The following is a 25,962-nucleotide window of genomic DNA, read 5'->3' as shown; positions in this document are numbered from 1 at the left end:
ACTGGCAATCTAAGCAATAGTGGAGAGGCTACTTTAAATGCCCTTCTCTGATAATGAGATTGATGACTACCTTATATACTAAAATTCTTTTAGAGCCAGCCAGGGATCCTTAAACAGATGCTAATTTTTAAAGATTCAAGTTTTTTAAATTAAAAATGATTCAATGGCTGGAGAGATGGCTCAATAGTTTAAGAACACTGGCTGCTCTTCTAGAGGACCCAAGTTCAATTCCCAGCATCCACATGGGGGTTCACAGCTGTCTCTAACTCCAGTCTGAAGGAGATCTTTTCCTTCTTCTGGCCTCAGTGGGTATTTTATGCATATGCTATTTAGAAATACATGCAGGCAAAACATTCATACACATAAAAATACACAAATTTTAAAACATTTATATTTTATTTATGTGTATGTGAAAATGTATGCAGATACCAAAGAGGGTGTTAGACACCTTGCAGCTGATATTACAGGCAGTTGTGAATCTTGCAAAATGGGTGCTAGGAACAGAACTCCCTTTGCAAAACTAAGTGATCTTCTGAGTAATCTCTTCAGCCCTCTGATACAAGTTCTCAACATGGAAATAGTACACTATATAGTCACAAACTTTCAGCCTGTTCATATTTAATTTAGTATAATGCCTTAAAAACAATAGTTTTCCCTCTGCAAGTGTGTGTCAATTGAATACATCTTCTAGGTTAAGGGTGGAAATCCATGCCCACTTTGCCATCTGGCTTCCAATGTAGTGTTTTTGTTTTGTTTTGTTTGCCTGTTAGATTTTAAAGAGACAGAAAGAAAGGGCGTGGAGTTAAGTGGGAAGGGAGGATCTGAGAGGAATTACAGAACAGTAAAATCCTGATCAAAATATAGTGAATGAAAAATTTTTCAAAAAGTATGGTTGTAATTTTAAAAAGTGGTCCGTGAGACAAAGATTTGGCAGAGCTTGGGAGGAGGCTTTTTTTTTTTTAATTGGAGGAAAGTGAATGTGAAAAGGGGGGAAGGGAGAGGGGAGTCAGGCTTCTGGGGACAGCATCAACAGAGGAGAAGAGACAGAAGAGAGAGGCAGAGAGATGGAGGGAGGGAGGGGGAGGTAGAGGGAGGAAGGGAGAGGAGGGGGAGGGGGCAGGGCTCTTTTAAAAGGAAACATAGTGAATATGCACAGGTGGTGCTCTTAGTGGCTGCAGCTGAGGGCACCCCAAGGACAGGGCAGTACAATACTCACAGTGGTATCTGAATTTCTTAATACCAAAACAAAATAGCATAGAACATGTACTAGAAAAAATGATAAATAGTATACAATGTTAAAACACTTAGCATCATATACTTTTTAGTAAGCAGACAAGGGCTTGTATAACATACAGTAGCACAAAGATTAAGAGACAAAGATTACACAAAATATATTTGAAAAAATAAATCTAACCTTCAGAGTTACAGTGAACACTAAGACTGTAAAAACAATGGTTCCAAACGTCCAGTTTCCATATATCTGAAAAACATTTAACAATTACATGTATCATAAATACGGAAGCCTGCTGAAAAAAAAATCAGGTTTAATCTTACATGTAACTGCCAAAGATTTTTTTATGAATTATTTAGGAAAATAGCTTGTCAATAAGATTAAGTCACAATGCTAGACCTTCATAGATACACCACACCTGTGGTTGACTGAGTTCATTACCATGCAGCATCAAACAGGGAGCTCATTGGTTTGATACAGGAAGAGGGAAAAATAATATTCCACTAGAAGCACCATTCATCAAAATAAGTCATCTGGATGACTCATATTACTAATGAGTTTGATTATGTTTTTGTCCTAGAATATAAAGAAAGTGCTGATATAAACACAAGTGAACTCACATTTTAAAAAGTGAGTCTAATTATTACTACATCTGTTAGCATGTGCACACCAAAGAGAAGCAGTACCACTTACAAATCCAAACAATGGCAATGAATGGCTCATATGCTTACCAAACGCTGTCAAGATCTGAATGCATAACATTGAAACAGAAAATGAGATGTAAAACATTAAAAATAAAAACAAAATAAGGTTACTAGAAGAAAAAAGGATTCAACCAAATCATACATGGGTTTAGCTGCTGATAAAAATTCTTATGCTTATGTAATTTTAGCAAACACTTAAAAAGGACTGTAACACACACCATAAAATTTTAATTTGGACTTCATGAACTAAAAATGCATAATGAATTGGAAAAAAGTAGGCCAATGGTTCTTATGGAATGTTTGCTAAGCCCATGAATGTCAACATAAAGCAAATTTGAAGCAAAATTTTGTTTTGTTTTTTGAGACAGATTTTCTTTGCAACAGTCCTTGGCTGCCCTGGTACTCACTTTGTAGACCAGGCTGGCCTAGAACTCACAGAGATCCTCCTGCCTCTCTGCCTCCTGAGTGCTGAGATTAAAGGTGTGCACCACTACCACCACCAGGCAGAAGCATTTTTTAAGCACTAGCCAGTTACATACAATTTTTGTGTCAAAAAATAAAAAGCAAAAGTCGCAGAACTACTCATAGGTGAAGGATCTGAGAAATAATACAATTGAATCTCTACTTACTAGGAGAGAAAAGTTGACTTGGAAATCTAATGTGACTTTCCCAAGGATACCCAAGATTTAGCAGGACCTTTTGTGGCAAGTGCTTAGGTATTCTAAGGTCAATCATTATTTTTCTAATAGTTACATTATGATTGATAATTAGACAGGATACATACTAAACTAACTTGTTAGTACAAATGAGAAAGGCTTGACTATGAATCATTCAAATTCATTGGGCTTACACTTTTGTAAGTGATGTTAGTTGTGTAGGTTTCAGACAGTATATGCAGTAAATTATTTTCAAAACTTAGCTTTTTGCTTCATATTTATGATAAGTAAGAATGGCCATAAAAGAAGAGAACCAAGCACAGCAAAGGAGACCACAGTGAAAGCAACATGCAAGGCAGAAATTTTAGTTTCCCAGAGTGTGGCTGCAGGATGGCCTCTTCCCTTCTCCCGCATCAATATTTCTCTCCTAGAATATGGGTAGGCCAAAATCATCCCAGTGTAGCTGCTCACTGACATAGTCACTTTCTCAGAAGTCACTAGCAGAACCAACCAGCAATTTTTTTTTTTTGATTTTTCGAGACAGGGTTTCTCTGTGTACCTTTAGAAGCTATCCTGGTGCTCGCTCTGGAGACCAGGCTGGCCTCGAACTCACAGAGATCTGCCTGCCTCTGCCTCCTGAGTGCTGGGATTAAAGGCGTGTGCCACCAATAATCGGCTACAACATAGCATTTTTAAAAGAACACTGAACACCTACTTGGAAAATAAAGGAAAGACTTTCCTCTTTACATACTCATCTAATGCTACAAAGACACAGTAGCTAGCCCCTTCAACTCCAAACATGGAAGGCTACTAAATATGAATTAGAAATGCAGAGGGCCATGCTGGGCAGTAACATGGGAAAAAGCTTTTTTCCTATCACAACACTTAGGTATAAAGTCTAAAGTCATAAGAACTATCTTCAGCTCCTAAAAACTATAGATAAAATAAGATTCTAGAGGGTTCCCTCTCTTCCTAAACACACACACACACACACACACACACACACACACACACACACACACACACACGATTTATTATTTCATTACTTCCTTATTTTAAAGACCTAATGTTACAAAAAATAAGTTGCAAAATGACTACCATAAACGTGTGAGACAAATGCAGTGCCTATGGGAAAATACATGTTCTTTTTACCTTTCCATTTTCTTCTAAGGATGTATTTTCAAAAAGGAAGTAAGTTCCAAAGAAGAATACTGTCCCTTCGAAGGCAGCCAAAAATGTCCAGTATAAGAATGGCCCCAACTGTAACATAGCATTGCCAGTAATTTTCCTATGAAGAAATGGAGGGGAAAAATATCAAATGAATTATTGAGTTAAAGATACAAGAAAACACCATGAATCTGCCCTTGTTACAATGATAGGGCTGCCCTAATGGACAGAAAGTTCTTTTTAATAAAGGGACAGACTGACCACAGTTACATCTTCATGTAATCACTTTGTGACCAAAACATTGAAGTAAACTGTAAAATATTTCTAAAATTTTGGCCAAGAAACATAACAAAGTAACATCAATAATAATTATATTCCATTTAACAGTTATTTATAAAATGGAAGGAATGGAGTTAAGATTGATCATCCATCCCTCTGTCCATACATCATTTACCTACCTACCTATAAATAAATTATATATATTATATATATATATATATATATATATTTAAGTTAGTATATACACACAGATGGGGGCAGAGAGTGCAAAAACTAGGTATCATTATTCTCATCTGCAAATACATCTCAGAAAGGTATAACATAATGGTTCCCAAACTCCACACTTAATTAACCAGGTATCTTTCAAAGCTAGTAATGTATAAAAGACAAATAACTATATGTTCTCATGCATTTATGGATGGTAAAGAGCTGAGCACATAGAACTAGAGTTGCATAGAGGTTGTTAGAGACAAGGAAGGAAGGGAGGATAATGAGAAGGTGAATGATGGTTTCCAGAAAACTGTTGAAGAATGAGAGGTAACACCCTAGCATCTACCCCATCTAGGTCCTGCTGTAGCTCATGAAGGGACTGGTCCCATGGATTGATACCTCCAAGATCTCCAAGACAAAGGATACCCCAGAAGAGCTCCAGTGAAGATCCAGTGAGGATGGTGTACCAAAAACCAGAGGCCTTGAACCAGACCAATGACTCATTGCAATGGACAGTTGTCATTCAAGCTGATGGGACAAAGGTGCTATAAGACACACTAAAGCCTCTAATGCCATCAGGTGATGGAGAGGCAGGAGAGGAGTAGCAGAGATTTTACTGTTTTGGGTGTGTTTTTTAAAAATAACAAATTAAAAAGATCTTTTTATTCTTCATAGGACATGGAGTTGAAATCTGCTTCAGGAAGCAAGGTAGCATCCATAAACCTTCTGACTACAGCATGTTCCCTTAACATTTGCTCCAAGTCACAAGCAACACTCTTGGCAAGTACTTAGCCTGTGCTAACCCCAGACATACACCTCCCTCCCCAGTGCCTCAGGAGAGAACAGATGGCAGTATTGGCAGTGGTACTGTAATATCCTAAAGCGTGTTCAACATTTTCTTTTCAAAATTGGAATTAAAAGTATGTCAACCATTAACATTGTAATGCCAAGGAAGAATGGTTATATTTTTACTTCAAAGTCTCTCTAGTGCTCTAAAACCTATGAACTATTACTATTTTTCTAGACAGTGATTGTGGCAATTTCAAACAGTGTGCTGAAATAAGACCATCAATATCATTGAGAGAACAGAGGCGGCAGCATCTAAGTATTGTTTTTTCTGTCCCACATCCTCTCAGACACAGGGAGATCATTTTCTGACAAGCCTGACAGGCCTTTTTCACACCATAACCTTCTAAAGGTAATATGGGGAGTCCAGCAGAATAGCAATGCAAAGCCCTAACCCAGCTAAGGCACTCTATTCCACAAGTACAGACAGCATGAATGCATGCTCCCAACCAGCTCTGTATCACCAGGGAAAAGCTATGGGGGAAACTCACCCAAATGGAGTACATAAGCTTTCCGTACCATTTACACTGGGGAGGTATAGAGGAAGGGTGTGACAGAGACCCACAGAGCTCCTGAGAACCAAGTTCCATGTCCTCAGCTCTACTGCCACAACAAATGGGTCTTTTAAGATGCACCATCAAGACACAGGACAGCACACCTAGTGATAACACTACAGAATGTCATTGGGCTATATTTTCACAGTTACAGCATAAATGAAATGGTTCTTTACTTACTTGGTATAGAGAATGAAAACATGGTAAGTTATACAACTTTGTATCCTAGAGGACTTTTAGGTGCAAATCTGAAGTTCTGGGAATGCTGTTTGTAAACAGAAAAGTAGGAGAAGAAAGATGTGGCTGTTTCAGAAACAGGAAAAGAACCTCTCTGAAGACCCTTAAGAGTGAGTGCCTAGCAATTGCTAGCCAATGTGGATTTTCTAGTCACTTTGACTTAGACTGGGGCAAAGGAAACAAAAGCAGAAAGTGATTCCTGTCCTTGTAAAAATCTGTGGGAAAAGAATGGCCCGAATATCATGGTATATTGAATTCCCAGTCAGACTTTTTAGCCACACTAAGAAACTGTTAGAAACACAAAATGGGTTATCCAACATGAAGGAAAGCATAAAAACAAGAGTATGGATCTAGAGAAAGGCTGAACAGTAATGTAGCTTGAGAACCTCTACACTACATGTAGCAGATATTACCAGAACCTTTTCTTTTTGTTGTTTAAAGCTCAAGAAGTCAGCTACACCTACCCACTCTCTTAACAAAAGAATTAGTTCAGTTTTCCAATTTCTATTAAGATTATGAAAATAACCAAATGCTTCATATCAGTAGTTTCAAAATGTGAGTCACTAAGTTCTAGAGGTATAATGTATAACATTGTTGCTGAAATTCAGTAGGACACTGTAGAGGTCCAAGTACATAGACCAGGACTTCATGTTTATAAAGAAGTTGCCAGAGTAACAATAATCTGTTGTCAGAAACAAGCTAAGATCAAGGTTGAACAAAGGAAGTACTTATTGCTTACAATGTTAGGAAGGCAAGTTGCACTTTAGGCTGGGCCAGACTTATGTCAGTCTTTATTTTTCATATGTATTAAAGACTGAACAATAATTTATGACTGATACATGCAGCACAAGTATATCCATTTAAGTACAGAACTGATATCTAGGAAAGTATACTACTCTCCTGTTGAATGATCTGTTTTAGCTGAAAATTCACAACAGAATCACTTAATGAAGCAAGTGATCAATTCTGTGTCCTTCTTGTCTGTAGATTAAATGAAACCCACTATTTAAAACCCAGCACTGTGACTTATACCAATAATACAAGAACTGACACAAGAGGATTTCACAAATTCTAGCATGAGCTACACAGTTAAGTTCCAGATAAACCTGGATTGTAGAGTGGGAAATTGTCTGAACTATATTTTCAACTTACATATACAATCGAGGATCTGAGTTCAGAGTATCAACGTTGATGTGCTGTTCCAGTAGACTGTAGGCCAGGATGGGCAGGGATGTGAAACAAATATTGTACATTGTAAGGTAAGCAGCATCATAAAGTGGCTGAAAAGACAAACAGGAAAACAATGTACTGCAGTCATTCATTTATGATGTAATTATGTATTTGTAAAAACCTGTAGCTGAAGCAAGAACCCACAAAAGCATAGACTCACAAAGGCAATAGAAAATACAAGGCAGAATATTTTCTTTAATTTTGTCAAATGCAAATGGACTAAATACTGTAATTGTAATTCTTGCTTGATAACTGTTATATATGACTTTACTATAACACCTTCCTTTTTAATTATATAGAAAAGAGGAGATGACGTGGGATGTCCTTCTGTATGCCTCTAATATGTGTTGTTTTTATTGGTTGATGCATAAAGCTGTATTGGCCAATGGCCAGGCAGAATATAGCTAAACAGGAAGTTCAAACAGAATTATGAAGAGAAAGAAAGCGGAGTCTGGGAGACACCATGTAGTCACCGGGGAAACAAGATGTGAGGTAAAAAGCCACAAGCTATAATATAGAATATTAGAAATGGGTTAATTTATATGTAGAGCTAGCCAGTAGGAAGCCTGAGCCATCAGTTGAACAATTTTAATTAATGTTAAGCCTTAGAGTAGTTATTTGGGAACTGGCAGGTTGGATGAGAAACCTCCAATTACATGTAGCTAAACAACTTTTTTTAATGCTTTTTGGGACAGCAAAGGGTACTTTGCAAATGAGATCACCCTACCTGGTAAAGATAAAAATACTGAAAAATTCTGCATGTCATTATAAACAAACATGACCCTTTAACAATATTTGCAGGCTATATCTTATTTCTAATAGTCATTAACTATTAACTTTATTAAGATTTTTCAGTTGCTAAAAATGTAGATATTTAGTGTCTATTTTAGAAAAGACAAAGTAAGTACACGCCAGGAGTCCTTAGAGAAAGTAAATCATAGGGAGCAGCCAACCTATGTTGAAGATCTTTTCTGGTTAATACTTTATGTATTTTTGGTTAATATTTTATAAGCCCAAAACCTATAATAAAATTACAATTTAATTATAATAACAAATTATAATATTCCTATAATAAAGTCCTATAATAAAGCCATTTCCAGCAGCCTCTTCCTGAGAGCTCCTCTGGTGTGTGTTCTTATACCCCAAGGCCAAATAAACTGAATTTGATCAACTTAAGTATGAGCTTAGTGATCTTTGTCTTGAATACTTTGACAGTACTGAGTTTCCCAGAGGATGGAATCCTGAAAGCATTCAGTAAATACCAGATGATTGAACACAGAAGTCATACCACATTTGTAAAGGATCCATCTGGAATTATAAATTTTTTCAAAAAATATTCCTAAAGATTTAAAAATTATACATAATGTGTATCTGTGGTATGGGGAAGTTTATGTGAATGCATGGATCCAAGGAGGCCAGAGAGGGTGTAAGATCCCCATAAGCCAGACTTACACATGGTTGGGAGCTAGCCAACCTATGCCATGTAACATCTAGCTGTCTAACAGTATGCCGTCTCTCTAGCCCACAAAACTTCTATTAAAAAAATTAAGTTTTTTATGATCTTCATTCAGGTGAAAGTATTGAGTTCAGTGTATCTAGACACTGCTAGGTGTCATCATATAACCATTTGTGTTGTCTGATTAAAGGCATCCCTCCCACACACGAAAATGTCCTCTGACTAGTAGAATTCATTTAAATGTGACACTAATCAATACAATTACATATTTTCAACCAGTGAAGTAAATACACAATTACAATGAAAAGTGATTTGAAAGGCTGGAAACAACTTGAACAGAACTTTTTTTTGTTACTTTATTCACTAGTGGGTTGCGAAGCATTAATAGAGAACATAGTAAGCACCGAGTACTGAGGACAAACATGATTTATCCTCATATTTATCAATAAGTTAAAATTCAAGACAGAGAGTAGAGTTAGTGTGTAGAAGGAGCTGGTAGACCGAGGAGGGGAACGCATTCTTTGGTTTCAACAGTGAAAACCCATGGGATATAGGACATTCAACATTCCCAATGAAGTTAAAAGGATGGTTCTGCATAAAATATGGAGACAATTTTCATATAGTTTCTATGAACAAAGATTTAAGACAAGCCAAAAAATATTTCATTGAAATAAAAAACATAAAATTGTGCTATACTTCTTCTAATTTCCAAATGAAAGTACTAGTCCATGACATACAATACTAAGTTTGCTTTGGAAACTACACATTTTCACTAATGAGTAAATTAGAAGAGCAACTCCCAGATTGACTGGTATGTAATTTAGTCTTGAATTTACTTCAAACAAAAGAATCATCAATCTACTTTTGCTTCAGGATGGAACTTTAAGGTTACATGAGAGTTAATTGTAATCCTTGGATGCATAATTAGAGGTTGTAACAGAATGTCCTACAAACAAGGTTTAGTTGATAATACTGTCATCTTGCTAAACCTGTAACAAATGCATCATTTTCATGGAAAAACAGGAAAGTTTTTCCTAGCCTTACTAAGGAAAAAGAGCCTTTTGTTTTAAGTAGTGTGATTCCATTTCTACCATTTCTACATTTTCATAGCCCACTCTCTGAATTCCAAAGAGCAGCTAACGAGGCTATGGATTGAAAAAGACAGCCCATATGTATTTAAAAAAAAAGGCATGCTGCCACCAGCACTAACACAAGTCCAAAGTAAAAAGTAAAGATTTGTACTTCATGCTACCCTCTTCAGAGACCATCCCTTTACCTGTAACATTTTAAGATGTCTGCTTAGCTTTTCCCTAGGGTACTCATGTCTCTGTTTCAATGTTGCCTTATTAGAGAGATTGTTCCAGATAGCTGTATGAAAATAGTAGCCTCTCATGTTGTCACAGTATATGCTGTTACTATGAATTTCTATTTTTATTACACTTCATTTTTTTCTTCAGAGCACTGATACAGTATCCTACTGTATCACACATTTGTCTGCCTTTTCCCTATCACTATCTGTCAACTTTTAAAATCACAACACATTTGTTTGCATCATTCTAAGATCTTCAGAAAAACATTGCTTCCTAGAATTGAGAATCAAGAAAAAGAAAGCTTTTTCAAAGTATTTCTAAAATTTGGAAATTCAGTCACAGATACCTGTGACAATGTTGTTATCCTGCTTGTTAACACCATTAAATTGCTTATAGAATAATCAAATTTCTGACTCAGTCATCATTATAGTTCTTGTATCTGCTACACTTGTACTAAGAAGGGCACATACCTGTTGTGAGAATCCACAGAAGAATTGGTACAAAAACTGTGGCAAAATGAAACAAAGGTTCTGGAAAATATTAAGTCCAAGATTAGTATTTTCACTTAATCAACTTTAAAAACTAAAATAGGACAGTGTAAAAAGTCATTCCTAAATCCTTCTAATGTTAGAATGCCAACAACTCTGTTGCAAAGATGTAAAGAAGTTAGTTTAAAATGATTAATTGAAATCTAATGACTACAACAAAAAACAAAAACAAAACAAAAAAAGCAATCTAATGATTAACATATACTAAGAGTAACTTTTGTTTCTACTTAAGCAAAAGAGGCTCCTGATTATGAGAACCTCTTGCTATTTCCCAATTTCTTCTTTTTTTTTCCGTTTGAAGATGGAGTCTCACACTGTAGTCAAAGATAGTCTGGAACTTTCTATGTACTCCTATCTGGTCCCAAACTCATAGTTTTCCTCCTGACTTAGCCTCCCATGTCCTGGGATTACAAATGTGAGTTACCATGCCTGGCTTTCTATATTCTTGTTACAGGAAAAATGTGTTCATCTGACATGAACACATAATGTATTGTCTCTTAAATACCAAATGGATTTATAGAATCACTATAGACTGATAGAACAGCCAAAGTGTATATTTTATTTAATTTAAATATTTTATTTTCAACTGTGTGTGTGTGCATGTGAACACAAGAAGAGGGTCTTGGAATCTAACTCTAGTCCTCTGCAACAACAAGCACTGTTAGCCCCTAAGTTTCTGGCTTCAAAAGTACATTTTAAAGTTGATTAGTAGTAATACATACTCAGAATATTATTATAGTTTATGTTGACACCAACATTTCTTAACTGATACTTGCCTTTATTAATGCCTCATTAAACAACATGTTTAATGTTTCATGTAGGAGTTAAGCACCTCCTACATGAAAAGATGGCAACGCTGGTCAATATGAAAATGAGCAGCCCCGTGTAATGCCACAGGCCTTTGATCTCAGCACTTGGGAGGCAGAAGCAGGCAGATCTTTGTGAGCCAGACTGGTCTACAAAGTGAGTTTCAGGCCAGGTGGGGCTATACAGTGAGACCCCATCTCTCACACACAAAGGAAGGAGCTTCTCTTCCAAAAGTTATCCTCTGATAACCCACCATTAAATAAACAAAAATAAAAGACATAGTTTGGCCAGGTGGTGGTGGCTCATGCCTTTAATCCCAGCACTTTTGAGGTGAAAGCAGGAAGATCAGAGTTCAAGGGCACACTTGAAATTTAACCAGTCTAAAAGAGAAACAGAGATCACACCTTTGATCCCAGCACTTGGGATCACATGCCTTTAATCCAAGCTCTAGGGAGGTGGAGACAGGAAGTGATATGGCTTGGCAGAGAGAGGAATGTAAGGCTAGAGGAAACGAGCTCAGCCCCACTTCGGTCTGAGGGTTTCATAGAGTAAAAACTCTAGTGGCTGGCTGCTTTACTTCTTTGATCTTTCAGCTTTCACCCTCTAATATCTGACTCCAGATTTTTATTAAGACCAATTAGATTCATGCTACAGGCGCCCTTCTTGCAACAGTAAGAAAATACATTAAAGAAAACAACTGCATTGGTGAAGTTGTTCTGCAGGTGAAGGCACTTGCCTCCAAGCCTGAGGACCTGATTTCTAATTCCTGGGAGCCACAAGGTAAAAGGAAAGAACTAATTACCACAAGTTGTCTTCTCACATCCAAATGTGTGCCCTGGAACACATGCATCCCTACAAATATTACACTAAATAAATAGTACATGTACATTAAAAAAGTAAAGCTTCTTTCTTTAAAGGGGCTTACCATTTGATCTGGAGAAATACTAAAATCAAACATAAAAAACGGCAAGTGGAGAATTCACAAGGCCATTACAAGCCACTGAGGGTCACTATAAAATATTGAAATTAATGCCTTCAGGCAAATGTACCAGAACTATGATTTTTTTCCAGGACAGGGTTTCACTGTGTAACATCCCAGCTGTCCAGGAACTAGCTCTGTAGACCAGGGTGGCTTCGAGCTCACAGAAATCCGCCTGCCTCTGCCTCCAAAGTGCTGGGAATAAAAGCGGGCACCACCACTGGCCAGCCAGAACTACAAAGTCAGTTTTTCTACTCTCTCCCTGTCCCTTCCCTCTCTATTTCCCCTCTCCCAGTTTTTCAAGACAAGGTTTCTCTGTGTAACAGTCCTGGCTGTCCTGGAACTTGCTCTGTGGACCAGGCTGGCCTCAAACTCACACCAATCTGCCTACCTCTGCCTCCTAAACCTGTGTGCTGGGATTAAAGGCATGTGCCACCACATGCCCTTAGACTTCTCTTAAGGAAGCACTTTCAAACTCTCTATTTTTCCTATGTAAAGAAACCAGTGTTCTTCCTATTGCCATACATTTTCACTTAATTTACCAGAATTTGCCCTTGGAGACTCAGCTGTTAAAAAAAAATGAATCCTCAACATGGATGAGCATCTACTATGCTTTAAATCTTTAGATATACTATAGGCTCTGGAGGATACTCCTAAAGAAGTGTGGTCCAATACACGTTGAACATAAAAATAAAATGTCAGAGCATAACAATAAAATGTAGCAAAAAATGCCAGAGTCCTCACAATCATCCTAGAAGACCAGCATTCATTTGTATTTATCAGTTTTGATAAAACACAGAACTAGCACAAGTCTTAGAGTTATGCTGTACAGGGAAATTTTCTGAGGCTAGAGGAAGCAGAGTTCAATGAATATGGTGCACTACTTCTAAGACTAGAGGGTTGTGAGAGGATGTCTACCTTCCTCACCAGAATTTAAATTCCACAATAAAAAGGACATTTTACTTTGGAAGCCCATTCCACATAGAGGGATACTCTCTCAGCCTAGATACACGGGGGAGGGCCTAGGCCCTGCTCTGAATGATATGACAGACTTTGAAGATTCCGCAGAGGAATCTTCACCCTCCCTGGGGAGCAGAAAGGGGTTGGAATAGGGGGTCGGTGGGGGGCAGGGGAGGAGGAGAGGGAGAGGGAGAGGGAACTGGGATTCACATGTAAAACAAGCTTGCTTCAAATTTAAATAAAAACAAAACAAAAATAAATAAAAAGTGCATTTTGCATTTTGTGTTTAGCTATCTTAATCTATGGTGAATCTTTGGTTTCTAAAAAAGTTCTTGGCAAACAGCTACATATTGAAAACTTACTTTTTGATTAGCTGAATGAAGAATTCAGAACTTGAGCCGGGTGTGGTGGTGCATGCCTTTAAACATCAGAACTCAATAGGCAGAGGCAGGTGGATGTCTGAGTTTGAGGCTAGCCTGGTCTACATATGAGTTTTAGGGCAGACAGAGCTACATAGAGAGACCCTATGTCACTGCCCCCCCACAAAAATTCATAAATTGAAAGTGGTAGTGGCACAAGGCTTTAATCTCAGCACTGGGGGAGGCAGAGACAGAAGGATCTGAGTTCAAGGCCAGCTCAGTCCAGGAGGGCCAGGACTATACAGAGAAATCTTGTTTAGAAAAACCAAAAGAAGAAAAAGGAAAAGAGTATTCAGAACTTGAATTAGTTCCTAAGGATGGATGGGATAGTAAGAACCAAGGCAAAGCAGTATTCATTTTAAATATGTGGTAAAGCCAGGCATAAGAGTGCTGTAATCTCACAGCACTCATAAGGCTGAGTCAGAAGGATGGAAAGTTCAAGGCCAGTCTGATCTACAAAGTGAGCCCCTGTTTCAAACACACAGCAAGAAAAAAACACCCCCAAAACAAAAAAAACCACATCTAAATCCATATATGGTAAGATAGCATCAGACTGAGGTATTACCTTAAAAGAAAGATTAATGATCAGATTAGAAAGAGTAAAATCTTAAGAGATAAATTGGAAAGTAGTATATTCTAAAAGCCTGTTGTATTATGTGAGCACTGAATGAAGAAACAGACAGGCTTGTAATTAATTAATGGGGAAACAATTTGAAAATGAAATGATAAAAAGGTGGGGGATGGAAAGGCTGAAAAGATGGCTCAGCAGTTGAGGGTACAGCATCCACATGGACATCTTACAATTCCCGTAACTCCAGCTCCAGGGGCAGCTGATGCCATGGGCATCTCCAATCATGTGCACATACCCACACAAACACATATTATTAAAAATATATCTAAAAAAGAAAAGTGAATGCCTTTTTAAAAAATGGTAAGCCAAAGACTGTTAAAGATTAGAAATCCCTTTTGGACAAAGGACAGCTGTATATAATGAGTAGTGGTGGGTCAGGAATGTAGATGATAAGGAACACAGACAGCATCACCTACATAAATAATCTATGATATCCTTTGTTGTGAATGGGGTCGTAACAATTTTTGACTAATAGTCAACATTTGGTAAGTTAAGGCTTGTTTTGTTCTTTTAACAAACAATTCATTATACACATTGGGGTCAATTAACATCATCATAATTATAAATTTCCTTCTTCAATGTTTAGCCCAAATTAATATAGGCTGGCAAGGCAGGGATTTTAGCAAATCTGGGCAACCTAGGATCAGTGATATATAATACATTACACACACACACACACACACACACACACACACACACACACACACTACTTTTCCTACTATACACATAAATGTGTTTTTATAAACATATTCCTTTCTTGGCTTTATTTTATTTTTATTTGTCATTTTTGGAGACAAGGTCATCTTACATAACTCACAAAAGATCTGCCCATCTCTGCTTCCTGTGTACTGGGATTAAAGGTGTGCACCTGTGCCTGATTCATTTTTTAATTTTTTACTTAACAAATGCCTACATAGGAGCCTTGGCATCTGGTGCCATATATAGCAAGAGGGATCATGGTGCCATATATAGCAAGAGGTATCACTGATGATGACTCATTTGATGGGCAATAGATGACAAAAATGAATGAAGAAGTGAAACGAGAGATAATAGACAAGACGGTGGACATCATGTAGGCTTGGTCTCATAGATTATCTAGGGAATAATCTGGGGAAAGCTAGTTAACAGCTACCAGAAGAGATGGGTGATGGCCACAAAAATCTCTAGTCTAGTTCAAAGTAAAATAGAAAGCCTTGAAAATCAGAACAGAAAACATACAATCTGACCTGAAGGGATAGCATAGTCTGGGGAATTCTGTTCGCTCTGTTAGAGTGATCACTGAAACTTAAAAGACAGGGTGCCTTAAAAACTGGCACAATAATCCCAGTAAAAGACATTTATAATAGAAAAGAAAGATGGAAGAAAGGAGACAAAAGTCATGCATGGTGGCTGCTGAGAAAAGAGTTTCCGGGGGAAGGGGGAAAAAAAGCAAACCTTTTCCTTGGCAATGAACTGGAAAGTTGTAGAATATCAGTTTAAAAGACCCCTGCTGATTTACTTGATGGCTTGGCAGTCTTCAAACAATACATGATCTGCACCCCCTGCAAACTGAGAGTAAGTATTACAGAACCATAGGCTGAACCTGGCCAGCAGAATACCTCTACACTATGGTGAAGAAATATTGCATCAAAACCTCTTAGTACCCAGCTATGTAGAAACCTGGTCAGAGACAGTGTGAATGCAGACAAAGGTTACAATGCAGAATACTCAAGATACACAAACAGCTAAATGAAATAAGTAAACAGAGGTTATATGAAAATAGAATCCAACATGTTAGAAATGCTAAAATAAAAGAACAAATTGAAATACTGGAAAAAAAACATTCAATAAGTCAAATTAAAAGCTCCTTAAAAAGTCTTACCAATAGAGTGAATCAAAAGGAGGACAAACTATCATGGCTTAAAGACAAGGTAGAAGGAACTGAAACACAGGACAATGACAAAGATAAATTAATATGAAGACAGAGAGATGGCTCAGCCAGTACAGGCATCTGCTGTCAATTCTGGCAACCTAAGTTGGATACACAGGACCCAGATGGTAAAGGGAAAGAAGCACTTGTGTATGAGTGTGTACACAAACACATAACTGCAAGAAGGAACACACAAAGTCACCTATAAATAAAGGTTCATTTAAATAATACAAGGTTCCTAAACAAAAACTTTAAAAGTCAGGCCATCTTATACAATGATGCATTTCAAGCTCCGAAAGACAACAATCAACCAAGACTATTGCTTCCAACAAAACCGTCATAATTGAAGTAGAAAGACAAGTTAATTGTGATAAAAACAGGATAAAAGAATTCATAACCACTTAACCACCTACACTGAAGACACATGAAGGAATCCTTCGGCCTGAAGAGAAAGATAAACAGGGCCACAAGGCTATAGAAAAGCCAGAGTTAAGCAAACCTGGAATAGAAATAACAGGAATTAACATATTTCAGTAATAAAAATACTAATGTCTCAATTCTTCAACCAACAGACAGATAAGAAGATTGATTTAAAAATGGGATCTATCCATCTGTTGCCTCCAAGGAATACATCTCAGCATCCAAGACAGATACAATCTTAGGGTGTAAGGAGGGAAAAAGGTATTCTAAGCAAATGGAATTAGGGGGTGGAGGAGGCAATAATATCCAAACAACAATAACAGGTGCCTTTAATACCCTACTCACAAACAAATAAATATCTTTATTTAAAAAGGTGTGTGTTGGGGGAGAGGAATGTCTGGGTTAAATGACATCACAGATCAAATGGAATTAAAAGTTTTCTACAGAAATTCTATCTGAACACAGCAGAATGTAGTTATCTCAGCAGCTCATGGGCCTTTCTCTAAAACAGACTATACGGTAACAATAGGACACAAAGTAGGCTCCCCCACCTCCGAGACAGGGTTTCATCTCTGACTGTCCTAGAACTTATTTTGTAGGCCAGGCTGGCATTGAACTCACAGAGATCTGCCTGCTTCTGTCTCCCGAGTGCTGGGATTAAAGGCATGCACCACCACTGCCTAGTTCAAAGTAAGTCTTAATATATATAGGAAAATTAAAGAAATTTCTTGACAAAAATAGATTACAACTAGAAACCAATAGCAAGAGAAACAATAGAACACATACAAAATCACAGACATTAAAAACACTCTCTAAGCTAGGTGTGGCAGCACACACCTTTAATACCAGCATTGGAGAGACAGAGAAGCAGAAGAAGGCCAATCTCTATGAGTCTCAAACCAGCCAGAGCTAAACAGTAAGTTCCAGGCCACCTAAAACCACATAGTGTGACCCTGTCTCAAAAATCAAGACAAATCAAAAAAAAAAAAAAAAGGAAAGGAAAATACTCTGTGGAATGATGAATGGATCACTGAAAATCAATCAGGGGGGGGGATAAAAACATCAGAGAAGTGAATGAAAATAAAAATACAACATACCAAAACTTGGAGGCTAAGTAGTCCTGAGCTAAGTAGCTGCATTGCATATATCAGATGGGGCTGGGGATTTAGCTCATTTGGTAGGGTATATGCTCAGCATGTGTAAAGCCCTATGTTTAATCACCAATAGCACATAAAAACTCAGCATGAAGGCATATACCTATAATCATAGTACTTGGGAATTAGAGAGCAAAGGATCACAAGTTCAAGGTCATCCTCAGCTATACAGTTACTTCAAGCCCAGACTGAGAAACATGAGACCTTGCCAAATAGGGAAAACTCAGAGCTTTCAAATAACTCAGAATGTACCATAGGGCCTTGGAAAACCAAGTATAATCTGAATTACAAAGAGATTGTAATTACTCAAAAAGAATTTAAAGTTAGAACTTATTGAAATGGTCATGCGCAGTAGCACACACTTTTACACTTGTAATTCTAGCACTTGGGAGGCAGAGGTAGATGGATCTCTGTGAGTCTGAGGCCATTCTTGTCTGCACAGGGAGTTTCAGGCTAACTAGGACTATATACTGAGAAACTGTCTCAAAAAGTAACAGTGCTCACTTCAGCAGCAAATACACTAAAATTGGAAGGATACAGAGAAATTAGGATGGCTCCTGCACAAGGATGATATGCAAATTTATAGTGTACCATATCTTTAATAACATTTTTTAAATGTTGGTGGGTGAAGCCACTATGACTTCAGTGTGAAGAAATCACAAAGAGCTAAAAATAAAACTACCATATGACCCACTATACCATTCCTTGGCATATATCCAAAGGATGTGAAAACCTATTCCACAGGCACTTAGCCATGTTTATTGCTGCTCTATTCACAATAGCTAGGAAATAGAAACAACCTGACGTAAATTTCCTTCAACCGATGAATGGATAATGAAAATATGAGTACATATACACTATGGAATACTATTCAGATATGAAGAAAAATGAAATCACTATTTTTTCAGGTAAATGGATGGAAATAGACCCAGAAAGACAATTATTACATGTTCTTTATAAAGGGAGGCTCTTAGTTCCAAATCTTCAGACATGAGTATATATCCTAGAGTAATTGCAGAAACTACAAAAACAAAGAGGAACTATTGCCGGTGTAGGGAAGTTTAGGGAGCCATAGAGAGGGGAATATAAGTACAAGTGATCTGATTGGGGAAAAATGGGGGCTCTAACTTGGAGGGAGGGGGAGAAAAATAAAGGAAAAAAAGGGAGAAAGGTGAAGGTATAGTAAGGATGTTTGAAAAACTTATAAGGAATCATACTGCTAACTATATACCTAAAAACAAGTAAGTCTGTGTTTAAATATACATATACAGTTTAAATGACATTTTCTCATTTGGGCTCCCTCCAAGAGCCCAAGACGACCTAACAAAAACCCCAATAGGCATGAGAAGCCCTCTTTTGAGTTGTTCATCAACATTGTTCAGAAACATAGTTTATTACTGTTGCCCCCAAGAGATGGAAAAGCCCCTGAATTGGAACTGACCTGAATGCCTCTTCCCTGAGAAACAGCATTCAGAAGGTACCATGCAAGCTTCCAAAGGAGGGAGGCAATCTATAGTCCTAGCCAGTTATGATGCTTATGAACTATATCAAGAACCATAAGGGTACAATAGTGGCCCACATACCTTGGTAGTAACCAACAGCTCTCTAACTGGCCTTAAGACGAATTCAACAAGAGGGAAATGATGTCTGGTACTGGCAAGTTAGCTAACTACTCAGGGCTAGTGAAGTCATGGGTCTTGGAGGAGAACATCCAGTCGCCACTTTACTAAAGCAGTATTCTGACTACGTTCTAAAAATTTGCCCTTATACCCACTGATGAAGTGTAATTCCTCACTTCACTTCTCATCAAAGAAAACTGTTTTAGAAACGGAGAGATAATATTACACAAACAATCTAATGCAGAGTTATGGAGTTCAGTCCTAATAGACACATCTATAAAACAAGTCCCACACCTAAGGCACAGGGAACATCTAGGAAGAAGGGGAAGAAACTGTAAGAGCCAGAGGATGAGGGAATTCAATGTAAGATTATGTCTACTAGTAATATCAGAAGCTACACGCATATCACCACACCTACATGACCACCTATACAAGGACAACAATAGACATTCCAAAGTGGATGGAGAAAAGACCATGAAGCATCAATCCTACACAAGGAACTACAGGCAACTATGGAATGCCAAGAGCAGGAGAAATAGTGTTCCCCAGGGAAGAACACACCAATTGGTTATCTGATACCAAATGGCCAACCCTGAAAACATAAATATAACCAACATTATTGAGACCGAGCAGGTTATATTCAGGAAAAAAAATATATTTATATGCATGTACCAGTAATTAATGAAATATATGCAGGTAATAGCAATTAATGAAAAAAGGGGCCATGAATTTGAAAGAGCAAGGAGGGGTACATGAGAGGGTTTGGAGGAAAGGGAGAAATGATGTAATCATATTACAATCTCAAAAATAATAGAAGGAAAAAAATGAAATGAAAATATCCATACATAAATTAAAAAATAGAACAAATAAAACAAGCACTTGATTCTCTGAAAGGATAAGAAACATCCGTAAACCGTTAGCTAAATAAAGCATCTCTTTGGCCTGGATCTATATATTCTTAATGCATAAAACATTATATTTAACTTATACTTTAATAATGTTGACTTCAAAATTAATCTCAAAATTTTAATATCCCCAGTAAGTGCCTTGGTTTTGATTCACAGAAATTAAACCACAGAGCTCAGCACAGTGGTACACACCTGTAATTCCAACACCTTGGAGGCTGAGCCAGGAGTGTGTGTTAGCCCCAGTTACATAACAAGATTGATTCTTTTACTCCCAGAACTTAGGAGGCAGAGGCAGGAAGATCTCTGAGAGTTTGAGACCAGCTGGTCTATATAGTGAGTTCAAGAACAGCTAGACTGTTCACATAGAAACCCTGTCTTGAAAAACAAACAAAACCAAATTGATTCAAATCTAGGCACTGCAAACCAGCTAAATTATAAACATTTGATCACATACCTTATAGAAGAAATATTGTACAAGATGAGCTATTCTCACATAATACAGATGTCCATGAGCCAATAGCAATTTCTTTAAATGTTTAAATTTTGGAACAGAATAATCACTATTCCTGGCTGCTTGGCGACCTTCTTTTCCTTTAATACCTAAAGAGAGAATATCTCTGTATGGTGATAACTTTATAGAATGAGCAAACGCCTCATCTATTTTTATATTTCTAAGCTGTTTAAATGTTAGAAATCAAGTGTATAGCTTAGATTTACTTCTTTTAAAATAAAAAGTGGCTTTAACAGTGATACTGAGATTCACCAAATAAATGATGATTAGTTTTTTGTTAGTACAATATAAAACAATGAAGTAGACCATTATTTCAACCATTACAAAGCAAAAATTATCTGAAGGTGAAAAATACACTTGAAAATTATTCAAGGCATTCAGTATTGCTTAATAGTGCACAACACTAAACTAGATGTTATATTAAGGCAACTCAGAAGTCTGGGTTTTGTGGTCAAGGAAATCAAAGAGAAGACAGTGAAATCTTTCACTCTATGAAAATGAATAGCTACTCATGGATTTTATGAGCCATGGGCCATTTTCACATCAGATAATCAATGAGCAAAACTTAAGAATTCCATGGTAAATCATTCTATTTCTGAATGGGAGAAGGAATTTGGGAATCTAAACTTCACTTTAATAATTTCCAAGATATCAATTCTGCATGTGTTCCCAATCCATTGTCCAATGTTTCTTCTGTGTTAGGTTAGGTGCTTAATAACAATCGAATGTGTGAAAAACGTCGTGTAGGTGCTAGAAAACTGTTTGTGTTTGTCAACACAAGACTTTAACACCATAGCCCATTGAACCCATAAATACCATTGTGTGGAAAATGAGACAGCCAGTGATAGTTTCTTAACCTCTAACAGTTAACAATCTCAAAAGACAGAGAGAACACTAATAGAGTAGACAATTTGCCCAGAGGTATAAAAACTCAAAGTATCATGCATGCTGTCAAAAATAAGAGCTACTCAATTAATTGTGACACAGGAAGGTTTGAAAAATCCATTTTGTAGTCTGGTGGTGGTGGTGCATGCCTTTAAGACCAGCAATCTGGAGGTAGAGGCAGGTGGATTTCTATGAGTTTTGAGGCCAGCTTGGTTTACAGAGTGAGTTCCAGGATAGCCAGGGCTACAAAGAGAAACTGTGAAAAAAAAAAGAAAAAGAAAAAGAGTCCACTTTGTTTGGCAAATATAAGTACCCTCCAACTACTGTGCATAAGACCTTGGAATGGTCAATAATAGAAGAAATCATTCGTTAATTAACAATTATTCACAAGTTCAAATTCCAGATGAGTGATCAAAACAATCTAGAGTAAGATTGATTCAACATAGAAAGTAATAATGATGATACCTTATAGAGGCCATCATATTAAATGTTTCTTACCTATTCCCACATGGGATTCCAAAATCATACTGACATCATTGGCACCATCACCTATTGACAGTGTTATAGGGCTGCCTTTTAAGTTTTTCACCATTCTGACAATCTAAACATAAAATACAAGAGACAGAAAAGTCAAACCAGAATGTATAATAACTCACTGGGGTTGTCATTCACAAGTGTAACTGGAGGTTTTATAGACAGAAAGGTAGTTTTTGTATATTTGTGTCTTAAGTTGTCATGTGCAAAGTAACCTAGTCTTTTAAAATACAACTCTAGCATCCCATTTGTTTCTAGGTATGTACATGCATAAATGCTCAAAACCTTTCCTGCCATGCTTACTAAATGTTGACATGTTTCCTTCTTTTACCATCTTTCCACATGCTCTCTTTATATTATATTGTTGAATGTGTGAGAGTGGAAGCCATAAATTGGATTTCAAGTAAAATGTACAAACCACCAGACTAAGAATGGAAAAATCAGAACAATATTTTGGTTACTTCTTAAACCCTTCTTTCTAAAGATATTCTATTGCCCTCAAAAATACCCCAATGGGGGTAGAGAGAATTGGATCAGAGGTTAAGGGCACTAGATGCTCTTCCATTGGTCCTGAGTTCAATTCCCAGCAATTATATGATGGCTCACAACAATCTGTAATGAGATCTGGTGCCCTCTCCTGGCCTGCAGGGATACATGCAGGAGGAACACTATACACATAATAAGTAAATAAATCTTTTTTTTTTTTTTTAAAGAATACCCCAATGGTAATTATGGAACTTATGTTAATCTTATGCAGAAAAATGCTACTAATTTCATCACCTTCCAAATAGTATCTCATCCAGATGTGAAAACAATGCAGTGTGGTTCAATGCTGTGTTCAGGGTAAATAATGAATAAAAAATGTTCACCCATGGTGTTATTAAGTGACTTCTGCTTTAGGGGGGGTCTCCAAAACCTCCTAGGAAAGTCACTTGGGGAAAATATTTGAGTCAAATCTGTCTTTCCACTCTGTTTCAGAAAGTCATTGTTTGCCATCTACAATCAAGACTCCTCAGGATTCACAAGTCTTAACATGACATATATGTTTCAGCTGCTAAATAATGATTTTCAAAGTCTGTCCCCCTGGTTTCTCTAGCTGGTTATCATGAATAAAATTAGTTTTCAATAAAAATGAAATAATTACAAATAATCAATGCAAGTAAGACACAACATAGTGTTTCTTTAAATAAGACTCAGTAAGTTTTTAGTTGTGTTAAAATCATTAAAAAATCCTACATGTCCAATTTCATTCAATAGAAAAGTGAAGTAAAATGGTAGCTTTTGTCTGATTGTTCCTCTTAATTTGGCTCCTATTAAGAACTTTACAAAACATTATCAGAAATAATCTCTTATTTATATAAGTGAAAGAACTAAGTCCAAAGATAGAGAATCCAAACTCAATTCAGGTTTGATGGGCAATAATAACTGTTAACTAATTTGTACTTAGTATACTATGTGCAGCAGTAATTTGTACCTCAAGAATTAAAATTTGCAGCGTGGAAGGCAACATAATTACCAAGGTGACAAACTTTGCAAGAAAAATATATGTTATGTTGACAGATTACAATTTGTCATTAAAGAAAAAAAGATTTGTGGTTACTGATAACAAAAGTCATGAATGATGTGGTAAGGTAAACATGCAGTTTTTTTCCTAATCTCTTCAAGTTACCCATATTAAGAGTTTTTCTCCAAATTGTAGCTAGCTTTCAAGAAAAAAGAGGTAATTTAGCTAAAATCAGCTTTTCATCAAGTTTAAATTGATACAATATACCATTCAAAACAATATACTAATATCAAAAAAGAAGAGGTGTGGTTATTGGAAAGCATGTAAATGAAATAGAGATTAGCTTTAAATACAAGTATATTAGATAGCCAATAAATAATAAAGATAACAAAATATGGTATCTGCACAGGACTACATTAAATTATTCAGTTATCCATATAAAAGCTGGTGTTATGGCTCAGTGGGTAAGGACATCTGCTACCAACTCTTGAAGACTTAAGCTTGATCCCTGATACCCACATGGAGAAGGGTAAGAACAGACTTCTGCAAGTGTGTACCAAGGTACATGTACCTCACGATAAACAAACAAGTGTAAAAAGAAATTCCATGTAGGAAAGCTTATGATATCAAAGAAGAGGAAAGTATTTGCCAATTAGGCATTATTTTACAGAAGAAATCATGATCTAAATAATGAAATACTAGTAAAACTTGTGTGTTTATGGAAAGAAACGGGTATTCTTAGAGAAAAGAAATGGTATCCAAAAGGTACACAACGGAAGTAAAAATAGTAAACACTCAGAAAATAGTGTTTTCTGGTGTGACTAGATCAATGAGTTTTCACATATGGATCATGGGTTAAGATCAACATGGAAGGATATTTAGTACAAGTAGCAGAGTACAGAAGGTGCTGGTAGAAAACAAAATGAAGAGGAAATAAAGGGAAGGTAGGAGGTCACAAATAAAGTTTAACAAGCTACTCAATGTCTGGCTCTGGAAAGAAGAAGATAGAAACAATTAGTAAAAAAAACTAGTAAAATATACTATGAAACATACTTTGATAGCTAAAGCCACGTAGAAGAATAATAAATCATGAGGGCAGTCAATAAATAAAGGTTTTGTGTTTAGAAAGTTGAAACTATGGTAAGCTTGGCTATAGAAATAATAGGAGATGCCAAGAAGAATGAAGGTTAAGCTGCAGAGAAGGCAGAGTTGGGACAATCAAAGAAGAAGGGTTTAAATAGAATCCCAAAGATTTGGACAGAAGGTAATGACCTAAACATCACCTATATAGACACAAGAGATGAGATGTAATAGCCTAGAAAAAGTAACTATAGTGACAAAGATAAAATACACTGAGGCCTGAACCACAAGATACCCCATGTTCTGGGTAGGAGAAAAAAATATGAGTAACATCAAAAGGTTTCATGAAAATGAGAGCTGTGACGAAAATAGGTAGAATAAATAGACTATAATGTGAGACTTAGGGAACAAAGAAAAATGGCCCTAGTAACAGGAATAAAGTAAGACAAGGGATGAAACAAACTGTTCCAGAAAATTGTAAGATCTCTCTTAAGATACTAGAATTTAGTGTGATAGTAGGGAATCCAAATGGAGTTGTCCAGCACAAAGCTAGAAATAAGATACATAACCTTAAGCAAAAGTTAGGACTTAGAGCTGTATCAACGGAAGGCAGAGAAATGGAAGAGTTAATCCAGAGAGAAACAGCCGAAAAAGTGGAAATCAAAAGAAAACGTTACCATAGAAAAGGAAAACTATTAAGAAAATACAGAATAATGGGCCAGAGAGATGGCTCAGTATTAAAGAGAACTGGCTGTAATTTCAGAGGACTCAGGTTCAGTTCTCAGTACCAACATGGCAACACAGAGATGTCTGTAATTCCAGTTCCAGGGGTTCTGATGTTCTTGTCTGGCCTCTGCAGGGACCAGGAACCCAAGTGGTGCAGACATATACATGTAGGCAAAAGATTCCCACTCATAAAAATAAGATAAAAATCTAAAAATACAGGCTAACAAAATGAAAAAATAATCCAAAGAGGGGGAAAATGTCAGCGTTTTGAGCAAGCACAGCAATCAAGGAAGATTTTGAAGAGAATGTAAATGATAGTTGCAACTATAGTAAAGAAACAAGGAAAAGAATATTGCTTAAGGATTTGGGCCAGGTTCATTTGTAGCCAAGCCAGAAGAGTAGTACGAGAAGAAAGATCAGGATACATAGGGCTAATAATGCCATGAGGAGGAATGAACAGCAGGAAGAGGCAATAGGAACTAAGTACT

At 36.8% G+C, this 25,962-nt stretch overlaps 1 protein-coding gene and 1 non-coding gene across 5 annotated transcripts in view; one reads left to right on the top strand and one right to left on the bottom strand.

The window, feature by feature from the left end:
- Atp11c (ATPase phospholipid transporting 11C) overlaps nucleotides 1–25,962 on the bottom strand; it is a 179,564-nt gene that overhangs the window by 20,987 nt on the left and 132,615 nt on the right. For all 4 annotated transcript variants that reach the window (XM_027433416.2, XM_027433414.2, XM_027433415.2 and 1 more), the window contains exons 21-26: nucleotides 22,129–22,231; nucleotides 20,689–20,834; nucleotides 10,351–10,410; nucleotides 7,037–7,164; nucleotides 3,744–3,879; nucleotides 1,415–1,480 (exon numbers count right to left, since the gene is read on the bottom strand). In XM_027433416.2, the coding sequence (XP_027289217.1) occupies nucleotides 1,415–1,480; nucleotides 3,744–3,879; nucleotides 7,037–7,164; nucleotides 10,351–10,410; nucleotides 20,689–20,834; nucleotides 22,129–22,231 (639 nt within the window). The remainder of the gene's footprint in view (nucleotides 1–1,414; nucleotides 1,481–3,743; nucleotides 3,880–7,036; nucleotides 7,165–10,350; nucleotides 10,411–20,688; nucleotides 20,835–22,128; nucleotides 22,232–25,962) is intronic.
- On the top strand, nucleotides 18,204–18,307 carry LOC113837800. The gene has a single exon (XR_003488506.1). It is a non-coding gene; the product is annotated as a U6 spliceosomal RNA (small nuclear RNA).

Source organism: Cricetulus griseus, chromosome X (genome assembly GCF_003668045.3).
Source record: "Cricetulus griseus strain 17A/GY chromosome X, alternate assembly CriGri-PICRH-1.0, whole genome shotgun sequence".
Taxonomy (NCBI): Eukaryota; Metazoa; Chordata; class Mammalia; order Rodentia; family Cricetidae; genus Cricetulus; species Cricetulus griseus.
The sequence above is the reverse complement of the archived record's forward strand: the minus strand, read 5'-3'. Positions and strand labels throughout refer to the sequence as shown.